Source organism: Camelus ferus, chromosome 12, assembly GCF_009834535.1.
Source record: "Camelus ferus isolate YT-003-E chromosome 12, BCGSAC_Cfer_1.0, whole genome shotgun sequence".
In the NCBI taxonomy this organism is placed as follows: Eukaryota; Metazoa; Chordata; class Mammalia; order Artiodactyla; family Camelidae; genus Camelus; species Camelus ferus.
The window spans coordinates 5,557,047-5,584,926 of record NC_045707.1 but is presented as its reverse complement, the minus strand read 5'-3'; the positions used below and the strand labels follow the sequence as shown (position 1 = coordinate 5,584,926).

At 37.2% G+C, this 27,880-nt stretch overlaps 1 protein-coding gene across 1 annotated transcript in view; it reads left to right on the top strand.

Moving 5' to 3' along the window:
- The first annotated feature begins 17,896 nt into the window (after positions 1-17,896).
- The window catches only part of MRTFA (myocardin related transcription factor A), a 91,315-nt gene continuing 81,331 nt past the window's right edge, over positions 17,897-27,880 (top strand). Inside the window, exon 1 of the mRNA XM_032492300.1 lies at positions 17,897-18,187. Coding sequence (XP_032348191.1) covers positions 18,142-18,187 — 46 coding nt within the window. The 5' untranslated portion in view covers positions 17,897-18,141. The remainder of the gene's footprint in view (positions 18,188-27,880) is intronic.

Sequence of the window (27,880 nt, the reverse complement as noted above, 5' to 3'; positions counted from 1 at the left end):
TAGGGATTAAATGGTAAACAAGCTCCAGCATTAGGAAATTTCCCTTTTCCATACCTTGTCAGGGTAGTCTTTCAGAACTCCCTGGATGAATACTTTCCAGTGCCTGTCCTATGGAATATATTAAAGATAAATAAATAAATAAATTTCTGGATGTGTTTTTCAAGGCTTTGCAGGATCTGGTCTCTTTCTGTTTCCTTAGCTTCTCGTATTCCTTCAGCCCTAGTCTTTGCTCCAGCCTGTTAATTGCTTTTTTAGTACAAACCATGTACTATTACTTCAGACTTTTGTTAATTAAAAAAATGTATAATCTGTTATGAAATATTTAAGATTTGAAAAAAGGTATAAAGAATAGTGTAGCAAATACCTGTATCCTCATGTACCACCCGACTCATGTATGCTCCATGAATTTTCACCCACCCCCAGAGGTGACCACTACCCCGAATTTGGTATTTCATTACCCAGTATTTCTCTGTTTGTTTGTTTGTTTTTTTATTTACCATATGAATATATTCCTAAACAGTATATAATATTTCTCCTTTTTTAAACCCATATACATGTTTATGTAATATATATTAATTGGAGAGAGAGAACGGTATTTGTTTTCTTCAGCAAGTTGTGTTTATCATTCAATATTTATTTTCCCTGTGAGTTATTAGAGATATTCTATACTTTCTCTTAATCTAATCTGTGAATCACCATTTATTGACTAGTTCTACTTTTCCCTAGTGCCAGCTTTATTCTATTTCCCTCTGTGCAGGAGTTAGTTTTGGGGCTCTTTTTTCTGTTTAGTGGTCTCTCTGTTCTCCTCTGTCATATTACATCATTTTATTTACTGTTTCTTAATAATTAGCCTTGCTGTCCGTTAGGACAGGTCTCTCCTTACCTTTTCCTTCTTCACAATTGTTTTGGCTAATCTTGCCCTTTTAGTTTTCCCTAAGTTTAGAATCAGCTTGTGAAGTTCTACAAGAAAACCCATTGGGATTTTTTTCTCCAACATTTTATTATGAAAATTTTCAAACACATGATGAGGTAGAAAGAGATTTACAATGAACACTTTTATATCCACAACTCAGATTCTGCCATTAACATTTTGTAATATTTGCTTTATAATAGATCTGTCCATACCCCTATCAATCTACCTAATTTTTTGGATGCATTTCAAGGTAAATTGCAGGTATCAGTATATTTCCATTTTCTTGAAGAGTAGCGTTGATACAGAATAATACATAAATTGTCAGCATCCTGGTTATTAGGTTGTCACCAAGTGAATAAACCTGTACATAATTACTGCTTAACGAAGAAATAAAATGTTTCCAGCACCCAGAACCACCCCTTGTGCTTCTTCCAGTCAGAACTCCCTCTTCCTGCCCAGAGGAAACTACCATCTTGATTTTTAACACAATAGGTTAGTTTTGCTTGTTTCTAAACTTGATATAAATGGAATCATGCTGTACGTGTTCTGCTGGTAGCTTCTTTTATGTTTTCGAAATTAATTTGTGTTGAATTGTGTGTGGCTTAGTTTATTTTCATTGCTGTAGAATCAGTCCATTTTATGAATGTAATTTTTCCGTTTTTACTCTTGGTGGATATTTGGTGGTTTGTTTTAGTTTTGAGCTGTTATGAATCATGCTACTGTGAAATTCTTGTACATGTCTTTGGGTGTACTTGTTGGGATTTTGATTTGAAACATACCATTTATAGGTTAATGAGGAGAATATGCATTTTAAATATTGGGTCTTCCTGTCCATTAGTTAGTTTTGGTGGGGGAGGGGGGCATTTCATTATTTATTTATTTAAATAATTTACCGAGGTGAAATTCAAAGTCTAGAAATAAACCATTTTAAAATGAACAATTCAGTGGCATTCTGTACATTCACAGTGTTGTGCAAATACCAATTCTGTCTAGTTCCAAAACATTTCCATCACCCAAAATAAAACCTCATACACATTAAGCACTTTTTCCTCTATTGGCACCCTCCTCCCAGCCCCTGGTAACCACCAGTAGGCATTCTCTCTCTTTGGATTTATCTAGTCTGGATATTTGAAAAAATTTACATATATGTACTGTTCATTGTTTCTAAGAACAGTTTAGAACTTTAGCTTTTTAAACTTACATAGCTATCAAAGGAATAAAGCCAACCACCAAATAAGTATCAACAGAATGCAGGAATCCGGTCATTCGTCAGTTTTCTGTCTCTAATAGGCCTTCTTTAATATCTATCCACAGGTTTTATAATTTTTTCCGTAAAGGTCATGCAGATATTTTATTAGGTTTATTCCCTGGTGTCTTTTTTAGGGTTAGACTTATAAGTGGTATATTTCTATAAAATAATTTTTGACCATTTAATATTGGGGATTAGAAATACCAAACCTTTTCAAAATTCAAATAAGCAAAAGACTAAAATATTTGCAGCTCCAAAAAACAAAACCAAAAATACTCCTATGCCTTTTCTACATCTGTGCACTCTATTTGGGGACCCTAGCCACCCTGCCACCTTCCTGCTGACCCTTGCTTTTCCCTCAGTATTCTGTTCAGGCATTACTCCCTCACACTCAGTGGTAGGTGTCCCTCTTGATTTGCCCAACTGCCCTTCGTTGTCATGCTTCATCCCTCTGTGTTGTAGTTAGAGTTCTCTGCTTGGCAACATAAATGGCCTTTGAAAACTGAAATCAATGTCACACTGCTGTCAGAACCCTTCAGTGTCTTCCTATGAGGCTTATGATGAAATCATAGTTCTTATGACGTGGCCCTGGCATCACCTCTGACCTGATTTCTTACCTCAGTCCTCCAGCTCACTCTACTCTGTTCCAGCTATGCTGACTTTCTTGCTATTTCCTGAATGTATCAAGTATGCTCCTGCCCCAGGGCCTTAATACTTGCTGTGCCTTCACTGAAGTTCCTGCACGGATGTCATGTTCTCTGGGAATTCTTTCCTGCCTATCTTACCTAAAATAACACCTCCCATTACTCTCTATCCTGCTTTGTTTTTCTTTTCTCAGCACTTATAATGACCTGTGTTTGTGTGTGTATTTGTATGTGTGTGTATATATGTTTATTGTCTATATTCCCCCTCTTTGATAGTACATTTCATGAGGCCAGAAATCTTACTTTGTTCGTAGTGTGTATTCATCTCCTGGTTCATAGTAGGCACTCAGAAAATGTTTGTTGAATAATTAGATGAATGGTTTACTTCCACTAAGAAGTAAGAACTTTTACGTCCATAGTGAAAATGTAATGGAAACTCAAGCATTTTTATTTTGGGAAATAGTGGACACTGAAGTAGGTTTTTTTTTTTTTTTTTGTCCTTTTCCCATTTCTGATTTCTACTTTTTTCCCCCAAGATGGCAGAAGTTCAGCTTATTTATATGCTAAGGGGAAAGAGTCCAGAGGGAAAAGCTGAAGACAGAAAAGGATAACTGATAGGGCAAGCTTCCAGGGAGATGCAAGAGGATGGGACCCAAGGGTATTGGCTCTGCCTTGCGCACGAGGAAGGACCAGCATTCTGCTGGGATGGGAGGCATGGCAGTAAAGGTGATGACAGACAGCAAACAACAAAACTCTAATGCCTTGGGCAGGAAGTGGAGAAAATTGGAGCCAACAGCTGTGCTGGCCTCCGTGGAGTGGAAGGCAGCTGTTGCTGTTGAGGCAGGGGTGTTAAGTGTATCTTCAACCTTTCTCTCTCAACTCTTTGGCATATAAATCAACTGAATTTTTTTTTTCCATTTTGAACAGCAACAACTCTCCAGTTTTCCCTTTGTAGTCGAGCTCCTGAAAGTAGTTTACAGTCACTGTCTTTTTACTTTCCCACATTCCAGAGACTTCACTGCATTCTGGCTTCTGTCCCTACCTCTCTTCAGAAACTGCTATTGCCAAAGTCATTAGTGTCCTTTTTGTTGTAGGTCAAATAGGTACTGTGTATTCTATTTGACCTCTCTGCAGCATTTGACACGGTTGGCCACCCGCTCTGACCAGAAACTTCCTCCGCCGACATCTGTGACCCTTACTCTTAGTGGCTCTGTAAACTCTGTCTTCCTAGTCACTCCCTTTTCCGTTCAGACCTTTTGCTGTCTTTCTCTACCCACCTCTTAAATTTTGTTACTCCCTCCTGTTCAGCTCTCAGGCTCCTTACCTCTTACTCTGTGTCTTTGAGTGGTTTCCCTCAGAACTCTGGCTTTAACCAGCATTATGTGCTGTTGATTCCATGTTATATCTCCAGGCCAAGTCTCTGGCTAATGAAATCAGTTCTTATGACGTGGTCCTGGTATCACCTCTGACCTGATTTTTTACCTCTGTTTCCCCTCTCCTCCCTGCCCCCCAGTCATATGCTTGGCTGTCTGTTGAACACCTTTACTGGGTGCGCCCCAGACTCAGTGTGCTCAGTGCTAAACTCATCATCTTACCTGCAATTCCTGCCGAATTCTCCATGGTAGGAATTCGCACCACCTTCTTCCCAGAGGTTCAAACCAGGGGGTTATTTTGTTTTGTCTTCTTTCTGAGTAAAAACTTTAAGAGTTTTGTTTGTTTTATAGTCAGATAAAGTGAAGGAAAAAAGAAAATAAAAATTCTCTCTTAATTATACAGTTCAGTGATAGCCAATGTCAGCAGTTAATAGATTTTCTATCAGTTTTTGTTTACTTTTATACATGTATACTCTGTTTAAATGATTTTTATGTAGTATTATTTCATGCGGTTTTCCTGTATCATTCAACTGTTTAGAAACCATTTTTTCTCTGCTTGATGTGTGAGTTGTGTATGCACAGCATTTAGCCAGTCTCCTGTGAGACCCTTACCTTGTTTTTTAGTTTTTTATGTTATGAATAATACTACAGTAAACATCTTGGTATATAAATCTTGGTGCAAGTAACTGTGGGACAAACTCTCAGAAGTAGATAAAAAGATAAGGGCATAAAGAACACTTTGTCCTTCTGATTGCAAAAGTAACATGTTTGGGTATGAAGTTTTTAATTTTTTAAAGTCATTTCCAAATTGTCCTCCAGAAAGATTATAACACACTGCTTTTAGAAGTAATTTTTAAATTCCATCTCCTTTCTATCTCTTCCATCTTTTCCTCCCAGCCATCAGTTGCCAATTTTTTAAGGTTCTGCAATGTTCATATCTGCTGAATTCATTTTTTTCTTGCCATTTCTACAGCTGCCACTTAGTTCATACTTGGATTACTGCAAGGATGGCTTTCTAACTGCTCTCCCCTTGTTTCTAACCTTTTCCCTATGGCCACTGAAAAGATCTTTCTAAACCATAAGTGAGGTTACTGCTCTCCTGCTTGAAATCACTTACTGATTCCCCATTTCTTCCCTTATGCTGCTCAGCTTGGCAGACCTTCATGGCCAGCTTCTGCCCCACCTGTCATCTCTTCCCACTCACAATAAAATATTTGGGGTTTCCCATAAGAGACACAGTTTCACATCTCAGTTCTACTTCATGTCCTGTTTATTTCTTCCTGGAATGACCTTCCTCCTTTTCTGGCTAACGTGCCTATCTAGTCAAGGACCAGGGAAGGTGCTACTTCCTTCAGGGCTTCTTCCTCGGACTTCCAGCTTGGGTTAGGAGTTTGCTGTTTGTGTTCATCCAGAGTACCCTGTGCATGATTATCTACTTACTTGTTATTATATTTGGCTAGATGAGAAGCTTCGTGAAAGTAGGGATTATGTCTGTCACATTTATAGTGGTAACTTAGTGCCTAGGCAAAAACTTTAGTGTGCTACTGAATCAACAAAGGTGCTTGTTAAGTGCAGATTCTGTAGACCTGGGAGAGACCTGAGAGTCTGCTTTTCTAACCAGCATCCAGGTGATGCCAATGCTGTTGGTCTGAGGACCACACTTTGAGTACCGAGGTCTCAGAGTCTAGTGTTTGATAAATGTTTTTTGGGTGTATGAGCAAATGAATGAATGTTGAAACCAGAACTGTTAACTCACTGAAACGTTGATTTCTTAGATTTAAGCAATTAAGAAAGTGATTGTTGACTCTTGCTGGAAAGAAAAGAAAAAAAAAACTTGTTTATCAGGGTTTAGATTATTTCAAAGAAAAACTTTCTGGATCCATCCCTGTGTAGGTAAAGTGTTTTGTGGAGTAAGATTTTACTCTCTTTAGTGATAAAACATTTAGACCAGACGTTTTAACAATTTTTTTTTTTTAAAGTTGAAGGTCTCTATAAATTTGAAATTTTATATATAAGCCCATTGTGTAAAACAGCTGCTCTGGTTGAATGAAACCTGAATGGAGAAGCAAGAACCCCCCTTACTCAGCATCCTTCCTGCCCCTCAGTCAGCTTTCGAGAGAGCCCAAGTTGAAAACTTCTGATCTAGATCATCTGTCTTCATTAGTTTAAGCTGTACTCTGAGCCAGCCTCTTCAGTTGCTAGAATGGCTTCCTAACTGCCAGGAGCCCCAAATGGATTAATTGTGATCATGCTTAAAAGAGAATATGGATGCTTGAAACTGACAGACAAACATAATGGTGTATGCACCATAATTATCATTTTAGCAAGAGAAAATACCCCCTCCCCCAAATTGAAGTTGTATTCAACATTAGAAAGGAAAATAGTGGTGAAATGCTGGTATTAGAACAATGCTGAAGGGAAGGAGAGGTGCTTAATAAAGAAATAATCTATAACAAGTTTGATGACTACAGAAAAATATCTCATATGGTGGAATATATGTCAATGGCCCAGAAGTACTAATTGCTTAGCAGAAATCACTAAAATAAAATAACCGTCAAAATCAGATTCTGTATTATAGGGAGAAAATAGGAATTATTGATCAAGTTAAGAAAGCTAGAAAGTTGCAGAGCAGTTTCGCTGGTGAAACATCTTATTGTTTTCTGTTTTATTCCATCCAGCAGCCATCAGGTAAATATCTGGATTAAAGGGCAGTTTTGTTAGTGTCTAGTTGCAGTGTTTTCCTGGCCATAATTGGGCCTTCTTTTTGTGCACTTTAATGGTACTTCTTACTGTCAAAAGGGGAAAAGCCTGGATGTACTGGTAAGAAAACCATTATTATATTTTACATGAGATCTGCTTTGTATTTGTCGGGAGGTAAAGGTAAAAGCAGAAATGGAAAATCCTTTAGAGGATTATGAAATTAGAAAGTGTGATGTTCTAGAGTAAAATAAATTCTGGAGTTAGAGGAGACCCTTTTTTGTGGGTGGTGTCCTGTGTGTTGAAAAGGTGGAGTGAAGATTTGCTTCTTTTCAGATCTCTTTCATTTAGAAGCTATCTCATGGAAATTCGTTAGTTTAGGAGGGATCCTTAGGAAGCAGGGAGCAGGTGAGGTCAGGATACCTCTATTTCCTAAACAAAGGAAGTTGGAACCCGAATGAGAGGAGGTGCCTTTGGTTAACCTAGCCTTTATTGGCCTAATTGGAAAAAATTGGAAGGGAAGTTTCAAGGTATGTTTTTAAGTTTTGCTTCTCTGTCTTCTTCTAGGTTGAGCACTTAGGTCTAAAACATAAAAATCAATATACCTGTGGATCCTGTCCAGCCTGGGCTTGGAGAAGCCTGGAAAAACCTCTCTAATGATCTAACCCCATCCCCTTTGGCTCCAGCTACAGGAATTCTGGCATACATTGAATGAATGTGTCATAATGGAAAACTTAAGTCTTACTTTGCTTCTTCCTTTAATGGTGTAGTGCTCTTTGGCTGTCTGTGCCTTACATATCCACCCCTTTATACTCACGGATATCAGACTTTCAGGTCTGAATGAGTTTCAGAACTGGCTGTGACTGCATAAGGCCTATTTTCAGGAGCCTCTAGGATGGGAGCTGAATGCCATTTGCTTCTTTTTCTCACTGTACATATATTGCATTTCAGTTACCTTATAGGCTTCTGTGGGCAAACATGGGAATTTTGCCATAATTCAGAATTCATAGCTTCTGTGGGAAAGTACGTTCCATATTCCAAGTGATCAAATTACAGATAAGTTTTTGGAGTATAATCCATTTATAAGTTGGGAACTTACTAATATGCTAAGAGCTGTACCTCTTGAAGTTTGGGAATTAAGGATTTAACTCATAATAGTAATTACATGGTATGCATTACTCGGAAGGCATTACAGACAAAAGTTAGATAAATTAATGGATAACAAGTTCAAATTCATAAACGTTTCTAAGAGGAAGCTAGTATTTTGGGGCTTGTTTTCTTGACCTTTTGTTTTATCCTTCACCTTAAAAATTTTATTTCAAGGCAGTCATTTGTAACTTCCTACAATTCACTGCTATGATCAGTATGGAAATGATTATTCAGCAGATATTTATAAAGTACCTACAATAAATGAAACTCTAAGGAAGACATTGAAGGTATAAAGAGGAGTAAGTTGGACCACAGCTACTAGTTTTTGCCTTCTTCTCTCCTGTTCCTTTAATGAGCAAACCATTAGCTCTTTTATGAGAGCTAGTGTACACTGAATTTCTTTGTTTCTCTTTTAGGTACAACAGACTAAATTTGGGGCTAGTCATCTGTTTATGGGGGATAATTTTTTTGGTTATGGATAGAGGTTGAATACCATGCAAAATTTTTGAAGATGATGAGATTTACCTTTCCTTTTTCCTGGCATCCTCTAGATAGCTGTCTTGTACTTCTTGTATTCTCGTTGACAAATCCATGTTTGGTTATTAAAGCTGATGAGAACTTTGTATGACCTGAATTTTTGTGTTTTGCATTCTTATTGAGAAAGTGCCTTCTTCCAATCCACCAAAGGTTGAGTAAATAAAGACTTGAAGTGTCACCCACAAGGACTTTTATCTACACCTGTAGGAACCTTTATTTCTGAGTCACATTTTGTTCATGATCCAGCAGATACGAATATACTTAGAGAATAACGGGACAGAACATTTGAAATTAGATCTGCATAGTTGAAAAAGCTTCTTATAGTAATCGCACGCCTTGGTTTTAGATTGGTGATTTGTATTTTACCATTCAAACTTTTTTTCTTTTTTTGGGGGGGAATAATAACATATATACAGAAAAGTGCATTGATCATGATAGTTTACATAATAACCATAAAGCAAAGAGATGTGTAACCACTACTCAACAGTAGCTCCTTGTGAGCCCCAAGGAAGCCTCCCTCGTATATGCTCCTCTCTGATTATAACTCCATCTCTTCTTCCTCGGAGTAACCACCATTCTGACTTCTTGAAAATCATTTTTTACCTACTGTATATTTATTCCTAAACAGTATAGTTTAGTTGAAGTTTATGTGAATGGAATGATTCTGTATTCTTTTGCTCAGTATATGTGCTATCCATTAATGTATATAGCTTTAGTTTATTCATTTTCGTTACTGTATAGTGGATGCTTTTTTTTTTTAACATTTTTTATTGATTTATAATCATTTTACAATGTTGTGTCAAAGTGGATGCTTCTATGAGAAATTATTCCATAATTTTAAAAAATCCATTCTGCTAGTGAATATCTGGGTTGTTACCAGGGCTAGGCTATTACAGTGTTGCTGTGAATGCATTTCATGTATCCTGCTGCTTCGGCACGTGCATATATACGTAGCAATGGAAATTCCTATAATGTATATAGTAATACACAATTACTAGGGAATGCTAAACTCTTTTCCAGAGTGGTTGTACAGTTTATATACCCATCAGCAGTATATGAAAGCTCCCACTGCTCCATATCCTTGCCAGCACTTGGAATTTTGGATTTTTAATATTTACTTCTGAAGGTATCTTATGATCTTGATTTTCATTTTACTGTTTTCTAATGAAGTTAAATATCTTTTATATGTATTGGCCGTTTGGATTTCTTCTTTTGTGAAGTGCCAAGTGACATTTTTTGCCCATTTTTCCCTACTGTATTGTTTTTTCTTATTGACTAATAGAAGGTTTTTTAAAAAAAATATGTTCTGAATACTAGTTTGTTGTTGCTTAAATGTGTTACAGATATCTTGTCCCACTCTTTGATTTATCTTTATGGTTCTCTTTATGGTATCTTTTAATTAAGGAGTTCTACTTTAATATAATTGATTTATGTATCTTTTATAGTTAGTGAATTTTATATCTTAATTTTTTGTATGGGGGTAAAGTAAGGCTCTATTTAACTTTTTTTCAAGTGGATTCTTACTTACTGAGAATATTGTCCTTTCCCACTGAGCTATCTTGTTCGTGTATTAAGGACTTACCTGTGTGTGTGTTTCCAAGCTCACTGTTTCCACTGGTCTGTGCTTGCACCAGTACCTCTGTCTTGATTATGATAACTGTAGTTAGCTCTGTTATGTGGGAGAAGTAAGTCCTCCCATTTTTTCCTCTCCCAAGAGTCTCTTTCCTGGCTTATTCTTGGCCCTTTGCATTTCCATACGAATTTTAAAATCACTGTGGGATTTTGATTGGGATTGCATTAAATATATAAACCAATTTGGAGAGAATTAACATCTTCAGAATATTGTACCATGAATGTGGTATTTTTCTCCATTTATTTAGACTTTCTAAATCTCCCAGTGAGGTTTTATAATTTTCTGTACGGTGGTTTTACACATCTTTTGTTAGCTTTATTTTCAGATTTCATTTATTTTAATGCTGTTTTTTATCTTTAAATTTTTTTTTCATTTTCTGACTGTTGTTGCTGTTCCCAAGTATTTTTCCAGGAGAAATAACAGATACAGTTTGTACATCTCTGTTATCTGCTGTGCTAGATGGAGTGGGAAGACTTAGGTAAAGAGAAGTGAGCAGGAGAGGATGGGAGTAAAAAGGCCATACTCAGTCCCTTTTCGTAGGCTTTTCTCCTTTGTGTGAAACGAAGTACTCATTTGTTTTCCATGGTGTGTAGCCCGTAGAAGAAAGGGCAGATAATTTTTTTTTTCATGTAAGGGTACACTGTATCCTTTCATGGGTTAGTGTTGCACAGGAGGTACTAATTAACTGCTGGGAGAAGTAAAAATTTTGAGTGGGCAGTTTCTGATCCAAATTACAGTATTTTCTTGGGGAAAGGAAAGAAATTTGTTACTTATGTTCCTCAGGAAGCCTGGTTGTCAAGGATTTTCTAAATTAGGTCTTCCAGCCAATGTAAAAATGCCCAAATCCTAAGCATGCCAGTTCATTAAGCAATTCTGTTTATACTGTGATTTAGAGAATTTCATAACCTGCTTCAGCTCAGTGTTTAGCAGTAATCAATTTTCCATTCTCATGTATTCATCAGATGTTGTGCTGGGCTCCTGGAGAACAGATACCAGATAGAAGCTCCCTTTTTTCTTTTGCTTGCTTCCTTCCTTCCTTCCTTCCTTCCTCCTTCCTCCTTGCCGGGCAGGGAGGAAGGACGGGAGGGAGCAGGAAGGGAGGGCGGGGGGGAGGGCGGGAGGGGGGAGGGAGGGAGGAGACGGGAGGGGCGGATGGGGGGGGGGAGTCGGTCTGGAGGGGGGAGGGGATGGTTTTCTTTCTTTCTCTTTCTTTCTTATTCTTCTTCTTCTTTCTTTCTTGCTCTTGTCTCTCTTTCTCTCTTTCTCTCTCTTTCTCTCTTTTCTCTTTCTCTCTTTCTTCTTTCTCTCTTTCTTTCTTTCTTTCTTTCACAAACTAACAAACAAACAAAGCAAAAATAACTACCAATGGAGTTAAATTTTTATTTAACTCCAGTGAAATTTTTTATTAGCATATGGTTTATTTCCCTCCAGTTTTCTTCCAAATGTATGTTTTAAAAATAACTGAGCTAAAAAAATACTAATAACTGAGCTAATGCTATAGACTCAATTGTATGGCCTTCTTTTTTAATTTTAGTGTTGTAGCTTAAGATTTTTGTGGCATTGAAATATTTTTATCAGTAACTTTTTAATGTGTGTATTACTTCCATTCTGTGCCATCATTTATTTAATTTCTCCACTGATTGGACATTTGAATCATTTTGTATTTTTCACACTTACACTAATGTTTGGATGAACATCTTTTAACACCTTTTCTGCATTTTAGGTTATTTCCTTAGAAGTGAAAATATTGGCTTAAAGAACTTGACCATTTTAACATTGAAAAAATTTATTCAGTTACTGTTGAGCACCATCTGTATGCTAAGTAATGGAGAGACAGGAACAAGACAAAGTTCTCATTGTCGTGCAGTTTACAGTTAGTGAAAGAGAAAGATTAAACAAAGAGTTATACAAGCCAATTTTTAGTTACAAATTTTGATAAGTGTTTAGGGGGAGGAAAGCACAAGATGTTATATAGAATAGCAAACCTAATTGTGATAGTTATAATTTAGGTGGGGAGATTGTCAGCAAAGGCCTCTTTGAAGAGACATTTAGGCTGACAGCCAAAGCACAAGTAGTGGCTGGCCAAACAAAGGAAAGAGGGAACAGCATGTGTTAAGGCTGAGGGAAAGGAACTAGGGAATGGGGTCTGGGGGAAAACTTGGCACAGAAGAACTAAAAGAATACCATGGAGTCAGTGGAGAGAGTGAGATAGAAAATGATATGAAATAAGTAAATAGTTAGGGGCCAGATCACACAGGCCTTTGTAGGCCTTGTTCACAATTGAGGTTCTTAAGAAATACATTGTCCCAGTGCACTCCAAAGTGGCCTACCAATTTGCGCTTCTGTCAGACTTGTTTGAGTGCCCGTTCACTTATTAGCATTGATAGTTTTATTTGTAAAGGACTTTGCTCATGTTTAATAGTTGAAATGTTTTCATTTTAGTTTGTATTTCTTTGATTATTAGTGAGGAATAACCTTTCCCCAGATGTTTGTAGTTGTTTCATAGTTTTTGACCGTTCATTTCATTTTCTTTCTCACTAAAACATCATTTTTACAGTTCTTCCACAAATACTCAAGAGTTTCTTACATGTCTCTCACTTTTAGTTCTGTGGATAAGGGGCTGGATTAGGTCAAGATTGGTTTTCTTTTACTTTGTTATTCTTTGATTCTTGGTGTATAAGTCTGTGGAATTGGGAATTTGAAATGAAATTGATAAACTCTGATGACTGTTTTTTAAGGACCGGCTCACATCATCCTTCCCCTAAGAAGCAATCCAAGTCTCTTATAACTAGAACTAATTGCGGCTGCTTTTACATTTGTGTAGCTCATTGTTCATACTCTTACTTAGTACTTCATTTTTTCACTTTTTAATTGTTGGTTAGAGATTTTCTACTCTACTCCATTATAAGGCCCTTGAGGGCCAAGGCAGTGGCTGTATGATTCATCCTTGTCTTTGTGACCCCATTCGTCTTACACTGTGCATAACAACAGTATTTCAGACATACTGTATGAATGAGTTGGCTGTTTATATTTACAGCTATCATAGCCTGTAACATTTACTATACTTTGAAAAGTTAGCTGAAAGTATACCTTCATCTGTCCTGCAGCCAGAAAGTAGAATACCTATGGTAATATGTGATTCTCCCAGGTTTGCAGGTCTTGACTGGGTTTTTCATCAGTAAGGTTGTGGTCACAGGAAATGGAAGCTGCCCAGGACCTGTAACAACTTGCCTGCCTGCTGGGTTCTGTTATCTTTTAGGTGTTTTCACTTTGCCCAACACCATGTGTCTGGGGGAGAGACTTTACTGGTTGAGACCTGTAAAATTTCAGTGTGATAATTACATCTTTGTAGAGCTGAACCTCAGTAAACTTCTGCATGCACTTGTAAGAACCCAAATCAGAAACGAACGTGGGAATAGGATTACATTTCTGTGTTCTGAAATCCCACAGAGATCACAAAAAGGCATTTTTAATTTTGTGTGTACCTGTCTATACTATATTCTATCCTAGGAATTGGTATCAGTTGTTAGCGAAGTTGACTGCTTTCAATGCTTAAAGGATTGCCTGTTTTGTTAGGTGAGCCAGGCTGTCTTGTTTCTCTGGTTTCTTCTACTCATCCCCTACAGTTTGAGCATTTTCATTGTCATTAGCATTTAATATTCCTGAGGTTACAGTTGTGGGTGTCCTTATTCATGCGAACCCTGTACTTCAGTCCTGTGGGTAATTCTAGTCTGCCTCATCTAGTTTTCTATATAATAATACCTTCAGCATGTGTTCTAATGAAAATAGTAGCAGCCTTTTCTGGGTAGGAAGGGATTCTTTTGTTGTTATGAACTTTTCCCATAATGTTAGAATTTTCTGCGATACATAGGGCTTTTCTTTCCATTTGGCGTACATTTATGAGTGCTGTCACATGTCAGACACTGACAGACCTGTTAATACAGAGGCAATAAGCTATGTGGTAAGAGCAGTAATGGAGGTGGGCACAGATTCTGGGGGCGCATCAAAGAGGGTATTTAGCATATCCATAGAGGGTGTGATCAGGGAAGGCTTTCTAGAGAACACAGCACTTCAACTGAGTTTTGAAGGATGAATAAGAATCAGTTGATAAGTTTAGTTAAGGCAAGGCTGGAGAGAAGGAGCACAGGTAAGAAGCTATTGTTGAAGTACATGCTACCACCTGTGAAATACTCTGGTGAAAAACATGAATTGGATCACGACTCTGTATCTAACTCCTAATTTACTGGAAATATAGAGGATGGAGCAGCATGTTAAATGACACCAGTTGTGATATGGTTAGCAAAATCCAAAATGTGGGAAAACAATCTGGTTATTTTCAAAAAATAAACCACAAGAAAATAAAAGAGGAAGTGGGAATCTGTAGATTAAAAGAGACACATCAATGAAATGTGATGTGTTGTCCTTTTTGGACTCTGATTTGAATAAATCAACTTTAAAAAATTTATAAGACAGTAGGGGACATTTGAACATCTATTGGATAGTTGATGATATTGAGGAATTTTTAAAACTCTAGATGTGGTAATGGTATTGTAGTTATGTTAGGAAAATAATTATTATCTTTTGGATATACAGAATAAAGATGAAATTAGATGATGCCTAGAATTTGCTCCAGAGTGGTCTGATATTGGCTGGGTGCTGGGGGAGCTGGCATGTATTGATAAATTTTGAACTAAGTGTCGGGGTACATTAGCTGTTTATTATGCCATTCTTTCTACCTTTGTGTATGTTTGAACTTCTCTATAATGTTTTTAAAAACCTGTTATTATACTCCAGGCAAGAAATAAAAAATTGGGGACCTAAAATAAAGCATTGGTTGTAGGGATGGAACAAAAAGGATGGATTTGAGGAAGAAGTTATAAGATAATTAGTTATACTTAGATGTTTGGGGTTGGAGGAAGGGTAGTCTAAGTTTATAGTTTAGGACCGCAGTACTGTTACCTAAGATGGGACAAATGGAATCAACGTATCTTGAGGGGTTGGTGCAGAGTGATGAAATTGGAAGTTTGCTTTTGTACACACTGAATTTAGGGATAGCCAAGCCAGGTAGAGATCCATAGTTGGTAGCTTACAAGTAAAGACAGAGCTAGATAAGCATCAGTAAGTAGGTGGTAGTTAACCTTAAGAAAGGATGAGATTGCCCAGGGAGACTATGTAGAGGAAGAAAGGAAGGGGGTGCCCCTGAGAGGAGCAGAGAAAGAGGAGCCATTTAGGATTTTGAGAGGAAAGGTCAGAGAGGCAGGAAAGTAGGATTTTTAAAGAAAATCAAGGAAATAGGAAGTTTTAAGATTAGGGAAACTATGACAAATCCAGTAGGAAGGTCATGTAGTATATGAACTTGTCTAGTTCCTCTTTACTATGCACATTAAAGACCTTTGGGGAGCCAGTGCAGGGTGGGAAAACTTTATGAATAAACTATATTAATATCCTGCAGTTGTTACATCCCTTTGGAGTGGATTAATAGAGACTGTAGATAGTATTAAATTTGTGTTAATTAGCTAGAGTTATGATTAAAGGCAAAAGAGCTTTTATTTTATTGGAAATTAAGATCATCACCCTTCATTCCCTTGGTGCCCTCAACTTGAAAATCATGTTCACTTGTGCAGAGACCTTTTCAAAGTTTGCTTAAGTTCTCTCTCTATGAAATTTTGCTAATTTGCACAAAGATTAGTGAACTCTGAAACTGCCATAAGAGTTCAGACTTTTGAAATTGTGAAATCTGTTTTAAATCCAGTATTCACAGTGAGTCTGTTGTTGAGCTGATACTCTTCAGGATAAATGCAGAATCTTAGCAGTAGGCAGATTATGTTATTTATTGTTTCTTTTTTTAAGATTAATTTTTTGGATCTTCTGTTTTAAAAATTATTTTTCTTTTTCTAGTTCCTTTTATCCTAAACTGCACGTGAAATAATAGGTATGGAATTGCTGTGAAAAAGTTAAACCAGTTGAAATGTGATGTGTTAATGCTACTATCACCACATGATTATCAGTACTGTATCTCTGTGCAGCTGGGATATTGACAGTTGCGGCATTCTGAGCACTCTTCTACAGTGAAGAGAAATGTTTTGGCAGGAGGGAAACAGTCTTCTGCCCTTCCTTCCATCTTCCATGCAGGAATCTTATAATTTGTATTTATTTTCCTATAAATACAGAACTGTGAGAACTTGTTTCATTTGAAAAACCCTCACACAGCAAATTGTACAACCCACATATGGACAAAGGAATGACTCAAGCTTTTAGAGATGCTTTTCCTCTCGTTGGTAACCTCTGACCAGACTATCGCATAGTCTGAGGGTTGAAATTTACCCATTTTTCATAAGACAGTTTGAGAGCTTGGTTGCACGAAGGGGCTGGTGAGAATGCTTCTGTCTGCCCAGAGCAGCATTTAGCCCACACTGGCTGCCACTCCGTTCGTTGCCTGTTGAGTCATTCCCACAGTTCTATATAGAGCTTTTCTGGCTTTTCCTTTAAACATGATGTTCTTGGAGTGAGAGAGAAAGGAAATTTCTCTCTCCTCCACAGAATCTGCCCTACCCCAGATCTGCACTGCCTTCTCTTTTCTAATAACAGAATGTTGCCCTCAATCATTCTGAGACGATTTTCTCTTTTAAGGTCTCTTAGTGCTTTCATTTGTCATTTGTTTGACTATGTAAGCATTAAGGCATTTGCTGGGCTGAGTTTGCCCAGTAGGCTTTCAAGATACAGGCTGCTACTTAACCAGAAAGACTGAGGAATTCTAGCTAAACATACCAAAAATGGATTTCCAGTTTTCAGCTATTTAAAAGTCAATCAAATATGCTAAAAGGCATCTTAATATCTTTATTATGAATATCAGTGAAAAGTACTGTGGAGGGAATGAATAAGTCCTTAATTTTGGATAAGTGAAAATTGCTGTAGTTTGAAAGGATTTTAATTTGTTTTTGCAATGGAAGGTAAAGTGTCCGTGTTTGTTTTTATTCAGAAGATCCTGCTCTGTGTTAGTGGACAAAGGATTGAAGTTTCTTTATCAGGAAAGGAAAATTCTTATATATTGAAACTGTCGTCTTATGTATTCCAAACATCCAGCAAGATCATAAAGCATTTTAGAAAAGTCAGGTAGCACCATGAAACTGCCTATTCTCAGGTCTCATGTCTTACACAGGCACAAGTAAGGAGTTCTCTTTAGGGGGTTGGCAGATCTGAAAGACAGATTATAGCTCCGGAATGTTTCGGATGACTTTTTGAAACAGATATTTTAATTGGAGTGGGGGTGGAGAAATATTTGTGCTTCTGTAGTTAAATATTCAACTTCCTTAGCCTGTTATTTATAAATATCACAGATAAAAAAGCCATTGGAAGTCTTTTTCTGAAACTAATTCACCATACGTATTTCTTTGTATTTATGTGTTTATATGTGCCTAATCCCCATCCCCACCTCCCATTAATGGGTTAGCAGTAGGGCTCTGTCTTTCACAAGATTGAGTTGTTTGGGTCGTGTTTAATCTGTTGCTGTAAACTGCATTAGCAGCAGAGTCCCTTATACTAAGCTTTTGAACAAAACCTCTTCCTGAAAAGAGAAGGGGAAGAAAGCAGTGGATCAGTTTTCTGAAGGTCTCTTTCTGTATGTCTCTCCCTTCCCCCCAGAGACGAATAGCAAGGGGAGGAGCTCACTCACTGTTCTAACCACACTTCGTATGTCTTGACTTGAGTGCTTTTTGGTTTCCTGTCGGCAGCAATTCAATTCTGTGCCATCTTGACTTGCCTGAAGGGTGGATAAATTGGTAACTGTACTTTATGCAGGGGAGTGAGTTCTCACAGCCCGATTTGAGCGTGAGGCATGAGATTGAATTTATGAAAGCTTCGGTAGCCTCTGAAGACAACATCTTTCTTCTGTGACTTTGAATTTTTTCCTCATATTTGTGGGCTGTTGTTTCTGAGAAGAATCTGTCATGACGCTACTGGAACCTGAGATGTTAATGATGGCAGTACAGTCCGGTAATTCCCATATTTCCTGCAAATCCTATTTGCCATAGGTTTCTTAAAAAATGTTGGGCATCTTTGTATGAGGTTTGGATAGAGATGGGGAGGAAGATGGAGGGTAAACATAAATTGTCCAGTAAATGTACTGCATTTTCAGGTTTTTATTGTAAAAACTATTAATATTTTTTTCCTAATGGCAACTTCTAGATATTCAGACACAGCTTTGAATTAGATGCTTACTGATCTTAAGACTGTTCGATGAGAAGACATATGTGAGAAAAAAACTATTTGCCTTCTTTAATGAAGTATTTTGTTAGTCCATGGTGCTGCTTTTAATGAAGGATACTTAAATTGCTTTTGCTGTTTTATATAGTACTGTCTTTAATCACTAATCTATGCTTTTCTTTGTCTCTTTGTGAAAGCATGCCTTAAAATTTTTTCTTAGCTATTCTTTCTCTTTTTTCCTTTAAGTTTTTAATTTTTTTTCATTGATTTTTAAAAAATTGAAGTATAATCAGTTACAGCCTGTCAGTTTCTGGTGTACAGCATAATGCCCCAGCCAGCTGTTCTTTCTCTTTTGCGGTAAACCTTTCTGTGTCATCTTTTGGTTCTTTGGAAATGTTCTTGATAACATGAAAGATTGGGACTCTAAGTTTTAAAGATGGGGAAGTTTGAGCAAGGAGGCAATCAACAGAAAGAGTGCAGAATTTTAGAAATTCTCTCTCTTAAAAACAGTCTTCCTAATTCAAAAGTGTCTTAAAACATTTTAAAATTCCACTTTGTTTTTAATGATTTCTTTCACTTTTAGTGCTCTTAAGCTTCTAAGTTAGATATCTAAAAATAGGGAATGTTCTTTCGTTATTTTTAGACTTCTGCTAAAATGTAGTCTGTAGTGTTTTCCTATTTCAGAGCATATCTTGAAAGATTCATACAAGTGGCATTTGGGGACCTCTTCCCATCCACTGACCTTCACTCAAAGGAAAATTAGACTCCTTGGTTCTGGCAGATACTGTCTCTGGTAGAACTGGTCTCACTGTTCTCCTCAGGGAGCGCTTAGATAGTATGTTGAAAGACACAGATATCCATCTGAAGCCAGGATCAGATACTATCAGGTTACACTTTATGGACAGGATGGGGACAAAAAGGAGAGATATTACTACTGTTCTTTCTGGTTTTACAAATAAGATCATGATGAGTCATTTATTAGTTCTTTCTGTTCATATATGCTGTGCATTCCAGGTTGCCTTTCCTTTTCCTCCCACAGATCTTTGTGTTCTTAAACAAGATGATGCTTATCTGAATGTTTCCCATCTGTCTTTGATGAAATAGTTCCCAGTTAAACTGACTTGGATTTTTTTCCCTGCTCTGTATTCTAGTTGTGCGCTGTATGTGGGCAAGTCCATATTTTATTTTAGGAAGTAGAAGTTATCATTTGAATTCCCTCTCCATTCTTTGATTATGTTATTACTTACAGATCATCCCAGTCCGGTAACTTTTCTTAATAACGGTTAAGACTATTTGCTTTCCTTTAAGGGGAGTCTTACTGTTTCTAGCTGAGTAAAGGAAAGGGACTTACTTTATCTATCCTTATCTTACTTTTCCTATGACATATGTTGGGTAGGGCTAGCTGCCCATCTGTTGGACCAGCTACTTCATAAAACTTTCAAAGGATAATAGTAGGTAAGACAAGGATGGATGAAATTGACAAGGGTGGCAGCTACAGGTAGAATGAAAGGTCTGCAGAGAATAGCATGTATAGTAGACGTATGTACCTCTTTTTTTTTTTTTTTTTTGCATATGTTCATAAAAGTAGAGAAACTGAAACAGTAGCAAACTGATTTCTCTAGTACTTGTGGTTCCTAAATATTCAGAAACTTTAATACTGTGTTGTTTTGTAAAATTGCTATTGTTTTCTTCTGAAGCTACAACCATTACACTGGATTGTAATAGTAGATGACAGCTATCTCTATGATATGAAATGAAGAGACATCTCTTCAATTAAAAAAAAAGCATCTCTTTTGAAGCCTTAATTTTAAAAAGCCTACCATTCCTTCTAAAAAGTCCCAATACCTCCATTTAAAAAAAAAAGGAAAGAAAAATAAATAAGTAAACCAAATTACCCTGCCTCCCCCAAAAAGGCAAGGCATCAAGACATTTAGACTATCTGTGTGAGCTGTAGGTTTTCCAGCAATAAAGTATTTGGATCTCTATGAATATGTGCTTTATAGGGGAAACTACTATTTAATGAAATTTTTAAAGCAATGAAACCCCTTTAGGCAAGATACAAGATGGAAGGTCTTTACTCTAAACTAAAGGTACTGAGTATTATAGCAGCGTTCCAGGGTGTATTGTGTATTTATTAACAGTTTTCACTTAGTGTTTGGAGCTTGGAGATTTGGGTGAGGTATACTTGCACGTAAAGTCTTTCATCCTCCTCACTGCTGGTGGTCTCTTTCTGACCCTTTGAGATCCAGTTCAGATGCTGCCTTTCTGTGAGACTTCTCTGGATAGAATCAGCCCTCCCTTCTCTCTGTTCCTGCAGCACCACCTTTACAATGCAGACTATTTATCATTTTCTATGTCTTCCTAATTAGATTATTAGCTTTTCAAAGGCAGTATATTCATCTGTATATTGGCTTCTGACATTGGCCCAAGGTAGACACTCAGTTTGTGTGTGTGTGTGTGTTTTAATGAATGAAGAAATCTGGTGTGGCATACTTCCCCTAGAAAATAGGTGTAAACCTTTTAAATCAAGATTTTATAGAAGTATTTTAAGATCTGTTCTAGTATGACGACATGAATCCTTTAACCATTGTCCTGTATGTTAGCCAGGTCTTGCCCAAAGCATGTGCACTTGAAAGCATGGCTTTCAGAACTGAAGTTCTTCCACATCTCAGGATGTGCAGTGTGCCCTGTCTGTCCTCCTGTGATGTGTACTGCTAAATCTAAGTGTCCTGATCTTCTGAGCAAGCCACAATTAGGGGATTAAAGCATCTGTTGCCACTGTGGAAACCTATCTAGATCATAGTGATTAGAAAACTAATTATCTGAGATGGACATTTGGGATTTCTGAAGCTAAGGTTAGAGGAATATTGGGGCACAGCATTGACTGGTGTATTTTAGAACAAAAGAATGCTGGGTTCTTGAGAGCTTTGTAAGGCTTTGGCTGGGCAGGCCATGTCCCTGCATCCAGTCCGTGCAGTCTTATTAGTTTATAACTCTGCAACATTGGGTCATAGTTCCCCAGTAGAGAAAAGGATTGAAGCAGTTTCCTAGGTTTGTTTTGGTCACATGTCACACACCTGATCTTAATGAGGCACAGTTAGGGAGCTGGTTTGTTCTTTCCGTCTCTCCACTCTAGTTAATGTGTAGGGTCTCTCTGGAAGGACTGTAAGAAACTAACAGTGGCTGCCTCAGGGAAGGGGAATGGAGAGTTGGGTGATAGGAATGGAAGAGACTTTTTGTTCTTTTAAGTTCATTATGCTTATGGAATAGCCGGTAATTGTGAAAGAATATATAGAATACATTTTACAACAGTATATAGTGTACACAAACCCATGGAGACATTATCCAACCTAACAAATACAGCATAATATACACTGAAGTCCTCTAAGTACCCTCTTCGATTTGTTCATTAGAAAACTGTTGTTAGTTTATGCCTTTAAAATTTTTTATGTTTGTACCACATACATGTTGCCATTCAAAAATATTAAGTAATTAATAATTAATAAAATTCTTTCCTCAGTCCGCTTATTCTCTCATCCCTTGATGTCTGTATACTTAATTCCTGCATAATTATTTAAATTTTAGTTCCCTGATAATTACAGTTTACCTCTGACCTGTATATTTTATAATAGTATGGGCTGGAGAGAGAGAAGTAGTAATTCATAAAAATTAAGGTTGAAGGAAGATGATGGGCAGTCAGTTTTTGCCCTTTTTGGTGATGTGTTAATTATTTAAGGAAGGGCCCTCTGGGTTCACATCACTCAGAGGTCTACAGAGATAGTGAAAAACTCCAGAACCTTCCATAGTAACTACCTTTTGGGTCTACTGATAGTCTAATATTAATATGGGCTTTTAAGAATTATGTTTTTGTTTATATTCAAGAAATTTTAGAGCTTGAAGGAAATCTTAGGTATTTTCTTGTCCTCTCCTTTATTTAAGATGAGGAAATTGGCCTGTTGAGGTTTTATTTCCTGAAGTCAATTAATTAGTAGCAGAGATGCAAGGAAAATTCATTTCTTTACCCCCATTGCAGTGCTCTTTCTGCTATAACGTACTTACAAAGGAACCATCAGAGACCTTTGATGTATGAGGTTATTTATAATTTCCCCCAGAGATCTTGGTTTTCTTTTGAGTTTTTCCATTGCAGGTTTTTATCGCTACTCAGACTGACTCACATCTTAAGAGGTAGAGATAAAAACCAGTGTCCACCTCCTGCCTCTGAGAAGTGAAGTCAGATGCTATGGGCCCCGTGGTTCTCTGGTGGACCTCCTTCTTGCCCTGCCTTCTCTGGCCTGGGTGATGACCTCATACCTTGATGATGATCTCAGAAGACAGGTAGGCAGACAGACAGCTGTTGTCATCAGTATTCTGGGTTACATCTTACTGCTCTTTCTCTGACTCATTGATTTATCTGGGGTCCCTTTAGAGTTAGGACCCAGATCAAAGGAATTTGAATTCATCTGTGTCTCTTTTTTTCTTTCCTTTTGTTTCCTTCTGGATGAGGCAGCTGTCAAGACCATGAACCACAGTTTTAGCTTTATTAGAACAGTGCCAAATTAAATAAAGATGAGTCTCATACAGTTTTGTTTTTTTTGGAACTTCACTTCTGTGATTACCACATGCATTATTTTTGAAAGGATTTTCTTTATAATAACAAGGAAGAAAATACTAAAAACCCCGCTCTGCCATCAACAACAAAAAGCAGCTTGCTCCCAGCAAGCTGAAGGGCAGTTCCAGGCTAGGCTCATGCTGTTAGGGGTCTGGGACAACGTTAATCTCACGGCAGCCATGTAAATGGGGTGGTGACAGCAGTCTGGTGAGTCCAGAGGGCCTAGAAAACAGGTATATGTGGCAACTACATAGTGAAAATAAGCTCAGTAGTGAAATTTTTATAGTGTGTCATAATTTTAAAGTGTTTTTATGTATATTATCTTATTTGGTCTTCACAATTTTGAGATATCTGTATCTTCACACTTTACAGACATGAAAACTGAGGCTCAGCGAGGCTTCAAGACACACAATAAGAAGTGGAACAGATACTTAGTATTAAGTTTTTTACTTTGAACACCACTTACTTATATGTTCCATTTAAAATGAAGATCAGATCATATCCCTCCTCACTGAGAACCGGCCATTGGTTCTCATTCACGGAAAATGCTCAAGTCTTTCTGTTGCCTGCAAGGCCCTGCATGATTTGGCCTCAGCCCTAGAGCTCCTTAACTGTGTTTCCTGCTCCTCTTTCCTTGCTCAGCCTATCCCAGCTGTGGTGGCCTCTCGACTGTCCCTGCACACCTCAGGGAACGCTCCTGTTGTAAGGGCTTTTCTACTTGGTATTCCTTCGTTCGGAGTACTTTCTGCTGGGTAGCCTCATGGCCTGCTCCTGCTTCAGATCCTTGTTCTAATGTCGCTTCCTCAGTTAGGCCTTCCCTGACCACCAGTTTTTTAAAATTCTGCTTTTATTTTTCTTCATATCGCTTATCATCTGACAGAATACAGCTGTCTCTTAGTTTCCATGGGGATTGCTTCTAGGGCCCCCTCCACCCGCATACCAAAATCATGGATGCACAAGTCCCTTATGGCATATTATTTGCATATAACCTACGCATATTCTCCCATATACTTTAAATCATCTCTAGATTACTTATAATACCTAATACAATGTAAACTAGTTGCCTGCACAGCAAATTAAGGTTTTGCTTTTTGGAACTTTCTGGAATTTTTTTCTGAATACTTTTGATCTGTGATTGGTTGAATACATGGATTCAGAACCTGCAGATACGGAGGACTGACTGTATGTGACTTATTTGTTTATTGGTTACTTCTGTTTTTCCCTACTCGAAAATAAATACCTCAAAATAGGAGACTTTTCTCGTTTGTTTTCTGCTGTGTTTCCAGTGCCTATAAGGATAGTGGTGCATAGTATGCACTTAATAATAGTTCTTGAATAAATGATTTAACAAAAAATTTGGAATATGTTTTAGGCAAGTGTGTTCCTAAAAACATGACTTCCAGCTCTTGCGTAGCATGCACTGCAGTGTACTGTGTAGTTCTCCAGAGCTACATAATGGACGACATGTCAGCAGATTGAATGCAGTCTCATGTATGAAAAGTCACTGTCTTAGTAAGTTGTACGTTAAAGAGATTTGCAAAAATGATAAAATGATGGCGCTCTACTAGTTTTTCTTTTTTTTTGAAAATAATCATTTTTTCATAAAAATGTTATTTATGTTAACATGTAGTTGGGCTTATTACTGTTTTTTAAAGAAATAATAAATATTTTAAATGTTTTCAGTTTTAACTTCTTATATGATAAGTAGTGATAGATATAACCCACATAAACAAAAGCTCTGTAGGAAGGTAACTGTAACTATAAGAGGGTAAATGAGTCCTGACATCAAAATGTTTGAGAAGAATAAGAGCATAGACTTTGGAACCCAGGTTCTTAGCTCTGCCACTACTACTTGCTGTGTGACCCTGGGCAAATTACTTAACCTCCCTGTGCCTGTTACCTCATCTGTTTTAAGAAAATAATAATGATAATAGTAGTAATACCAACTTCAGAAAGTTGCTATAAGTGTTAAATGAGTTAACATATGTAAAACGATTATAATAATTCCTGGCACATAACCAGTGCTATATGGTTTTTGATGTTATTGTGGTTGCTTTGTTTTTATTGTTGGGATTTTGAATACTATCAGGGGCAGACAGTTTTTTATTTTTTCCTGTGTACTCTGACACTTACCACAACTCTTGAGATTTGACAACTCTTGTAGATTGAAAAAAAAAGTTTCTTCTTTAACCTTGAAATACTTCTGGGAATTAGTTCTAAGGGAAATTTAAAAGATGCATGAGACTTATATATAAGGATGCACATAGCAGTATTCTTTTATAATAGAAAAAAAAAAAACCCCAAAAACCAACAGAAGCAGCCTATGTTTTTTTAACAGTAGGGTATTGGTTAAATAACTTATGGTACATTCATATGATTGGATACTAATGTAGTCACAAGATAATTTAAAGATGTGGGAAAATGTTTACCATTTATCCATATAATCCAAAAAAATGACTGTAAGGATATGCATAAGAATATTAATAGCTATCTCAGGGTAGTGGGGTTTCATAGGGGTTTTTTTTCTTTAAGTTTTCCTGTGTCTTTCTAATGTTCCATCCTAAGCGTACATTTCTTTTGTATTCAAATAAAACACGTACTAAATAGTTTGTGTGTGTGTACATGTAGGGAGTTAATACAGGGAGAAAGTGACTGGAAGTGTAGAGTCTTGGGTTAGGAGCTAGAACTGTTGATTTGGGATTTCTGCATTCAGAGCACTCCACTGACCAAACAATGAGTGGTAAGAGGGCACTCCATCCCATTAGGCTGTTCCTTCTGACCACTCTAGTTTGTATAAATCCCTTGTATACTTTTTGCCTTTGTTTTTATTTTGTAAGATTTATTGAAATTAATCTTTGCAGTGTTTGTATTAGGCCATGTTCTTGGCATAGCTGTAGATCCTTCCTAACTTACTCTCATTTTGCTGAACCTTTCAGAAGCTTTTATAGACTAAAAACACACTAAGTTATTTTTTTGTTTTTGTTGAGTGAGAATAACCTGAGTTCTCTTAGGCATAAAACTCATGTTGCCTTATCTTTGCCCTGTAGATAGGAACTGAAGCATTTATGTTGAAGAAGTAAATGTTAATTAAATTGACCTTGATTTTCTTATTCTTACGAAAATCAATTAGATTATATTCCTCAAATCGATGCTGTAAGATTAATTTATAAAATATTTCATTGTGTAGCGTATTGAAAACTTACGGTGTTAACATTAATTAGGCTACCCAAACAGACACTGTGACCTTGCTAACACCTTGTGACACCTTGCTCCACAGAGTGTGTTTCTAAGGACCAGCAGCATCTGTATCACTTGGGCGCTCGTTAGGAATGCAAGTCCCAGACTCCACTTCAGACATGCAGTAGGAGTGTTTTAACAAAATCCTCAGGTGCCTATTACAGTTGACAAGTATTGTTTCAACAGATATTTTTATTGACTTTGAGATGAACAGATGAAAGAAATAAAGATGATCGGAGGGGGGAGGGTATAGCTTAGTGGTGGAGTGCATGCTTAGCAGGCACGAGGTCATGGGTTTGATCCCCAGTACCTCCATTAAAAAAATAAATAGATAAAATAAACCTAATTACCCCCTGTCCACCCACCAAAGATGATCTGTTGGTATGTTTCCTGGGTAATAAACACTTCTCAAAATGATCAAAATCAGAATATAGAATACAGTGGTTGGAAAGATTATATGATGTCTAATTAGTGTGGAAACATTGGATAAAATAGGATTCAGAAAGGAAAACTTGCTTCTAGTACAATATTCTGCATTTGGTAAATGTTCACAATTTGATACTTTTGGAGGGACCATTTTTGTGACTCTTGAAAGAAAGAACAAGTAGGTTTCTCCTTGGCATTCTAGAATGTTTAACTGGAAAGGGATCTTAGAGATAACCACACTGGGGGCTAAGAATGTTTAGTGACTTACCTAAGATCACATAGCTTGGACTCCTCTTGTTCTGATTTTTAAAGCATTGCTCTTTGCACCTCCTGTGCCACCCATCTGTGTTGCTGAAGGCCATATTGTTAGTTGCTTCTTTTGATGTTGGTGGAAGCCATAGTGAATGACTATGAGTGAGAATATATCCAACACACCTCACAGCAACTTGGGAGTATGGTGGGGGCTTACTCTCTTTCCTTTCCGTGTGAACTCATATAATAACTTCAGAAAAAGACATCTATTTGTTGTCAGGAAGTTAAACTGCTTCTTGTCTGAACCAGTGGACCTTGCTGCTCAGGCCTGAGTTGGGAAGGTACAGGGTTGTAGGGGAAGGTGTGGCAATTTTCTGTTCTGCTGAAATGGTAGTGGTTTGGAGTATTTAGAAGGAGTGTTATTTTATTTTTCTTTCTATTCTTCATTTAAATGAAAATGTGTACATTGGTAAAGGACACCTTTTAAACCAAGAATGCTGAAAGAGCTGGCTATCTGTATACAAAACAAAAACAAAGACATTGACTCTTACCTCAGACCATACACAAAACATTCACTCAAAGTGGGTCATAGACCTAAATGTAAAAGCTAAAGGACATAAAAAGCATGAACTATAACAGAAAAATTCTTAAATTGGATTTTATCAAGTTTAGACACATTTCTTCCTCTTTGTACTTTGTTGAGAAAAGACCAGCCATAAAGTGGGAGGAAATACTTAAAATACATTTAACTGACAAAAGGCTTATATCTAGAATATGTAAAGAACTCTTCAAACTTGATAATAAGGAGACAGCCTCATTAAAAAAATGGGAAAAGACTTGATTGTACACTTCAAAAAATATGTAAATAGCCAGTGAGCACATGAAAAGATGCTCAGCATCATTGGCCATGAGGGAAATGCAAATTAAAACCACAATGAGATAACCACTATACACCCACT